We start from the raw sequence: 7,500 nt of genomic DNA, 5'->3' as shown, positions 1-7,500 counted from the left end.
ACACACACACACACACACACACACACACACACACACACACACACACACACACACACACACACACACACACACACACACACACACACACACACACACACACACACACACACAGGTGCTTTTAGTGATCACTCCTCAGGAGTGCTTTGATGGTGGTTGAGCAAGGGGGAGCATGTCAGAGTGACTCGAGGATGAGATGAAGAGTCTCTGTGAGTGTGTGAGTGTGTGTGTGTGTGTGTGTGTGTGTGTGTATCCAGAATGCACCTGGGCCATATCATGGCTCAGACACTCCGGACCAGAGAGTGAGGGGATGGAGGGAGAGTGAGACAGGTTTGAGAGGGAGAGAGGGAGAGAGAGAGAGAGGGAGAGAGAAAAAGAGAAAGAGGGAGAGAGGGAGGTAGAGAGCTCGTCCAGCGTTTAATGGGCCGCATAGTTGCACTGGTGGTGATGTAACGGCAGGCAGCTCGTTAGAGCCTATCTGAGTGGCGGCGGTGACGGACAGATGTGAGATGAACATGCGCAAGGCTAACACAGCTAACACACAGCTCACACAGCTCACACAGCTACTAGCAGTTTCCTGTGTGACACAGCTCACACAGCTAACACAGCTCACACAGCTAACACAGCTACTAGCAGTTTCCTGTGTGACACAGTGTGTCAAACTGTCAAAAGCCATCTGACATGAGCACAGTCAGGTTCCGCGTAGAGACTGCATGGGCCCCCCGGGCCCCGACAACCCAGCAGATCCAGGCTGGCCCAGCAACATCTCAAACCTCACGTCAAGAGCTACCAGCAGGGGGCGTTGCTAAAAGTTGAAAACCTTAGGGGCTTAGCCTTAGCTTAGTTAGCACGGCCCCTGTTTAAATGCACCGTGATGAGGCAGTTAGCATAGCCCTGTTTAAATGCAGTTAGCACAGCCCTGTTTAAATGCACCGTGTTGAGGCAGTTAGCATAGCCCTGTTTAAATGCCCTGTGTTGAGGCAGTTAGCACAGCCCTGTTTAAATGCACCGTGTTGAGGCAGTGTGAGACAGAAACAGAGAGCCTAAACACAGCCGTGGTGCTGCCTGTCTGCCACCAACACCACTCACTCACTCACTCACAGGGCCTGGACATCGCCATGGATCACACACACACAGGGCCTGGACATCGCCATAGGTCACACACACACACGGGGCCTGGACATCGCCATAGGTCACACACACACGGGGCCTGGACATCGCCATAGGTCACACACACACACGGGGCCTGGGCATAAAAAAATTTAAAAAAAAGTACTTGCTCTGAGCACAAGTAAGTCACATCGTTGTTTAGGTCGTACTCATTAGACTTCTGGCTAGCTAGCCTTCTTAACATTACCTAACGGTCAAGGCCGTCGCCTGTTTGTTCTAGTCATGTGAACCCTCTCAACTTGGAGATGGTATGTTCCGAAATGGGAACTTTCCAAATTCCCAGTTAGCTGAACACGCGATTAGAAAAGAACGACAAGGGGCAGTGCAACCAAACAATGGGTGGAATTGTGCCAGTGTTTACTGGCACAACTGTTTACGCAATCACACTACGGCCCCAGGACAGGTGTGCTTCTGTTTGTAAACGCAATCACACTACGGCCTCAGGACAGGTGTGCTTCTGTTTGTAAACGCAATCACACTACGGCCCCTGGGGGGTATTCGTCGTAGCTCGCTAAGCGGTTTAGCGAGCTAATTTTCAGGCTAAGATAAAAAACGCCCCTCTTTTTGGTTCGTGGAAGCAACTTTTGATAAATCACCATAGTTACATATCGATTAGCACTAACCTGCTCCAGGGCAGGCTAACTTAAGTGTAGCTGGATAAACTTGCCACACCCCCGGAAAAAGGAGGGATCCCATTGACCAAGGACTGATATTAGAGTTAGATTAGCAGAGGGAGAGAGTTCTTTGCGATCGCCAAGATCCATTATTCTTATATGAGCGCTACCGATTCAGCCGACAAGGAATCATTAATTTACAAGACCTTCTCGAGTCATTTATTGCAAACACCACAGTCGAACATTGAATGTCTTGCGCTTTTTTGCGAGTGGTACATTTTTGTAGTGTCGGTGATGCGGAGAACAAAGCACTCATAATTATATAAGTGTTATTAGTACACCATAGCATATAATTATTGTAGAAAATGATTAAGGTGGACTCATGATAAGAAGAGAGAAATACAGACAATTTATTTTCACTGCTTCAATTTATTGCATTTGTTATTAATACATTTAGTCATTTAACAGACGCTTTTATTCAAAGCGACTTCCAAGGAAATGTAAAACTACATCGAGGAAGGAGGTGAGGGGATTCGAACTAGCAACCTTGCAGATTCGAACCAGTAGAGGAAACCTCTGTACCAGTTGACACTTGCCGTCGGGTATTCATACATAGATATCACCCTATAAACATCCCCACACACCTTGCTCTCACAGTGGTGGTGGTGTTGAATTTTGCCATGATTATGGTCTTGTATTCTTCATAAGCGTTCATGTTCATTTCCTACTCGCCAGCGGAGAAAAAAAAGAGCCCTTTTCTTTGAGTTTAGAACCATTATACCGTTAGAAAATCATGGTTTTGGTGATCGACCTTTCCTGCCTTTTGAAGTAGGACGTGCACGCGCAAATGACATGATAACTTTAGCCTGGTTGAAATTAACCACATGATTTGGATGCGGATCAGCTGTTAACGAACCGATATTTGCTGTTCTCAATCAGCTCGCTAATCTTAACGGGCTAAAAGGCCAATTGATTAACTTAGCTTCAACCCTACGACGAACGGGCCCCAGGTATGCTTCTGTTTGTAAACGCAATCACACTACGGCCTCAGGACAGGTGTGCTTCTGTTTGTAAACGCAATCACACTACGGCCTCAGGTGTGCTCCTGTTTGTAAACGCAATCACACTACAGCTTCAGGTATGCTTCCTTTGCACAGCTTTGTGTAATCGGGACCCAGACGGGCCCACCGGTGTCTCCTCAGTATACTAGTTTTTAGGGGTGGGAATCTCTTGGCACCTCACGATTCGATTCGATTCCGATTCATAGGTCAACGATTCGATTCTAAACCGATTATCGATTCTAAACCGATTATCGATTATCAATTCTAAACCGATAAAACGATTATCGATGCATCTCGATTTTTAAAACATTTGAGTTTCCTACTCAGAGTCTCAAATCACTTCCTACTTTGAGTTTGATAATTAAAGAAAATCAACAGATGAATTACCTTCTCTATTTTTTTTATTAGAGAAAAAGTTTTTCTTTGTCACAATTATGACTTTCTATGAACAATGCAATAATCGATGCAGCTTGCATTTCACACAAAATGAATGTGTAAAAAAAATAAAAATAAAAATGTATTCATTTTTTTTTTTTTTTTTTTATTAAAAACTGAACTTTTCTGAATCGAGACAGAATCGTTCTAGAGAGAAATCGAAAAATCGATTTTTTTTTCCCACCCCTACTAGTTTTGCTGCTGCGGACACGCCTCTCAGTACACAAGCTCAATCACAGTATAATAATAATAATAATAATATTATCTCTTATAGGTCTACAGCTCTTCACTGAGCATTAACTAAAGGTGTTGGCTAAATGAATAAACAGCATAAATGAGTTTGGTTTTCTCCTGATCCCGAGACAGTGCTTTAAAACGTGCCCGTGTTGGTGCCACCCGCGTGGGGCAGTGCTTTAAAACGTGCCCGTGTGGGGCAGTGCTTTAAAATGTGCCCGTGTTGGTGCCACCCGCATGGGGCAGTGCTTTAAAACGTGCCCGTGTGGGGCAGTGCTTTAAAACGTGCCCGTGTTGGTGCCACCCGCATGGGGCAGTGCTTTAAAACGTGCCCGTGTTGGTGCCGCCCGCCTGGGGCAGTGCTTACCGACTGCCCTGATGATGACATTTGCATCATCTGCATCGTGGGCACAGACCGTGGGCACAGACTTAAACTTTCCGCTTGACGAGTCACCCTCAGAGGCAGGAGCTCGGGGAGGTGAGCCGCCCGTTTCATGATGTAGAGATGTCCCAAACGGTCTACTCTACGTCAGCACGGGTCTTGCCAGGTTCAGGATGTAAACAGTACATGGCGTGTTAAGCCCGTTAAATTAGTAATTGTATCAATATTAACACCAGTCCTGATGTGTTTCAATATTAACACCAGTACCAGTTTCATCACAGCACAGTTCGGAGCCCAATGACAAATCTTGCATTTGTAAAGGATTTTAGATGTGCGCATTGCCTTTTTAATAAGGCGGGGTTGATACACACTTGACTGCTGATTGGTTGACACCTCCAACACACCCACCAAACAAGATAAAACGTACCTCATAGCCCATCGCACACCCGTGTCGAGGAAACATGTTGTTCAACCTATATACGTTCAACCCGGAAACCACAACAAAACACTGTACAACACCGTTTTCAGATTAAACGTGCCCCAGGTGTAACGACGCCCGTGGCTACCAGACATGCACGATATTACGGCCACGGGCGATGTTCACCACAACATCGCCACGCCACACAGCGCAGTGGTGCGACATCTGAAAGAGGAAAATCAACTGCGTCTTGCGAAAAACAACACACAGCAGTTTTCAAGCAAAAACAAGATCGCACCGTACCCTAAAAAATGTCCCAATTTTCTTCTGTGCAGCATCCATCTCGGTCTTAAAAAAGTATTCTGGTAAAGTTACAATTAGTTATGATCAGAAGCAGAATCCAAGGGACCGCACCCGAATGTCAACAACAGTAAAACGCGCGGCCAAGGTGTCCCTCACTGTAAAGAGACCGCCGCAGAAGCCCGTTCGTTCCCTCAAAATCTTGACATCGATCATCCAACGAATGTTTCCAAACGTGTCAGGAAAAGGGCGTAGCGCTAATTATTAACAGCCAAGCTATAACATTAGATTGAGACAGGGCAGTAATTACACTACGTCTACTAGTTAATTGAAACAGCAGAAATCATAGCCTAGCAGACAAAGTAGCCCCGGGTTTGGAGATAAGACACAGGACGCATACGCTAATAGTGCTCTCACGAAGCACAAATGAAACCTAAAACCGCGAATAAGCGAAATCACCAGTGAAAGGTGCAATGCCCAGCAGCTGTGAGCAAACGCTAGCTTGAAGCTTGTGAGACATGCTGACACTTCTGCTCCACCTGAGCGGAGAAGCAGGCTGCAGTGACATTTGACTTTTATTGCGGCCGACACATATTATCCAGAAGCTGTTCTTAAATCAGTAACAGCCAAAGGACAAGGCATAACGTTTATAAATTAAATATCGCCGGTTTTCTTCAGGCAAATTCGGTGGGGTCACAATCAATCTCCTAAAATCTTGATGGCCGGGTTACTTGTTAGCCAACATGGCTTGCTAAATCGCTTCAAGCTATATACTAGTCCCGATGGCAGGTTCAGCCATAACGCCACACTACTGAGAGCCGAGCATGATAAAAGATCAGTTAGACAGTGTATATATCATGGACAGCTAGTCAACACTTAAGCTAAATTAATGCGGATGCTGACATAACCCGTTTGGCGAAGACTGCATTCATTATTTACCTAAAGCTGCATTTGACTCGTGGGTAATGATAGCTATCTCGCTAGCTAGAGCTACGAGGTAAGCTGACTAGTATTTCAATACGGTTGTGTCGTCGGTAAACCCTCCCCCACGAGATACCAACAATAACATGTCGTTTAATGTGGGTCACAATTACTCACCCCTTCCGACAAAAACCCGGGGTATTTAACGATAGCAGTCAAAGGCAGTCGGTCACTGTCCACTTTCATATGCGACTGTCTCTTTCCAGTGTTTTTGTTGTTGCTGAAGAAACAACCTTCTGGGTTCTCTGCGATCCTCCAGTAGCAGGCCCGAGACCGCAGGATACATGCGTAATACGTCACCTAATCTTTGCGTGCGCGTGACGTAGGCAGTTTCTGTGGCTCGAGGGCCCGATTCGAAATTTGTGCAATGCATAATGAATAATGCTTGGCATTAAAATATATAACGAGTGACCATGTAGTTTCCGTTTATAGGCAAAGATGAGGAAGATGTTATTTAAATCTTGTACACAAGGTTTCTTCAAAAACCTATAAAAACCTATATAAATAAAGTTTTATTATTATATATTATTATTATAAAAACCTTCTGTTTATGATATAGTCCCTACTTGTACCATGGCATGACATATATACCCACTCTAGTGTTACAGTTTACATTTTAATAAGCAAATTGAATTGAACATTTTTTTTTTTTTTAAATCTATAGGCTATAGGCTACTTAATTTTTGCTGCTTGGTGCATTGGATACAAACAAGTGACTATTCCGCAATGGTGGCGCATTGATATGATTTAATCTTGTAAACATATCAATGCAGAATGCAGGTAGCAACTGTCACACCCGCACAGCAACTCCAATAGCATCAGGCATCAGCACCCGTTTTTAAATTTCGCTTAATTGGGATATTAATCTCCGGTGAAATTTTGCGACACGCACCTGTTAAACTACCTCACAGCGCTGATCTTGCCTATAGGCTACTTGCCTCCCCCAACCCAACATCATAATCCGTCCTGCTCGCATCACACAGCGGGTTCAATTCAAACACCTCTTTACATTTCCTTGTTTGCTAATCACAGGAACAATGACAGTAGGCCTATGATTTGTCTCAAGTCTTTGAGTGCGCCTACGATTTGATTGCGAATTGGAATAAAAAACAGTTTGCAATCCAACAACACAGCCTAAAAAGGCGAACTCTGGCTATAGGACGGGCCAGCGTTTAAATAAGCCTATTTAGATGCATGTCTTAAAAGTTGTCAAATCCATCGGATGACTGTGGCTATTTCTGAAATACTATCAGGTAGCCTAGAGTGGCCTATAGGCTACAATCAAACCTGTATCTGATTTCCGATTATTAGGCTATAGGCCTATTCCAATAATTTGTAGGCTAAATTATTCGGAAAAAAAACTTTTAAAAAATAAATGAATATTACGCCTGCCTGCATTGAAATGGAGAATCGCAAAAATAAAAAAAGAACAAAATGGTGATACGTGTCCATAAAAAAATTCGATTAATTTATTTTTAAAAAGTTTTTTTTTAAAATAAATTAATATAACGCCTATGGGTTTATTTAATGGCCGGCGGAAATGGAAGCGCGAAAGTGATGCCCTTGTGATGTGGGTTAATTACCACACACACACACACACTCACACAGCTCTCTCTCAGGTGGATTACCGCAGTGCGTCCGAGTGGACCCGGCAGCGCTGATTGGCTGGCGCTGTGTGACTTGTCAAACCGCTCCGGTAATCCAATTGAGTTCTTATGGCCGGCCACTAAAAATAGGGTCAATTTTCAGAAAGAGCGCTTCGGCGGCCAGTTCCCATCCCGTGTGTCATCTGAGTTAGAAACAGAGTAATGGAGAAAATTCAGCTAACGGCAGACGCAACACGACTAAAAGCAGCGCGCCTTGAGGAAAAGTTGTCGGTTGGAAGCGTTATGGCTCGCGGAGGAGGCC

The 7,500-nt window shown here is 44.6% G+C and overlaps 2 protein-coding genes across 7 annotated transcripts in view; one reads left to right on the top strand and one right to left on the bottom strand.

The window, feature by feature from the left end:
- Nucleotides 1–5,923, bottom strand: part of mapk8b (mitogen-activated protein kinase 8b) — a 21,541-nt gene extending 15,618 nt beyond the window's left edge. For 4 of the 5 annotated variants that reach the window (XM_031568977.2, XM_031568969.2, XM_031568987.2 and 1 more), the window contains exon 1: nucleotides 5,710–5,923. In XM_031568977.2, coding sequence (XP_031424837.1) covers nucleotides 5,710–5,778 — 69 coding nt within the window. In that variant the 5' untranslated portion in view covers nucleotides 5,779–5,923. Of the gene's footprint in view, nucleotides 1–4,614; nucleotides 5,686–5,709 lie in introns of those variants that run through there. The other variant, XM_031568982.1, reaches the window with a different exon arrangement.
- A 1,332-nt stretch (nucleotides 5,924–7,255) lies between these two features.
- The window catches only part of frmpd2 (FERM and PDZ domain containing 2), a 51,108-nt gene continuing 50,863 nt past the window's right edge, over nucleotides 7,256–7,500 (top strand). For both annotated transcript variants that reach the window (XM_031568956.2, XM_031568950.2), the window contains exon 1: nucleotides 7,256–7,500. This exon is cut by the window's right edge and continues 102 nt beyond it. The gene's annotated coding sequence lies outside the window, so the exon portion shown is untranslated.

This window comes from Clupea harengus, chromosome 1 (genome assembly GCF_900700415.2).
Source record: "Clupea harengus chromosome 1, Ch_v2.0.2, whole genome shotgun sequence".
Lineage (NCBI taxonomy): Eukaryota > Metazoa > Chordata > Actinopteri > Clupeiformes > Clupeidae > Clupea > Clupea harengus.
The sequence above is the reverse complement of the archived record's forward strand: the minus strand, read 5'-3'. Positions and strand labels throughout refer to the sequence as shown.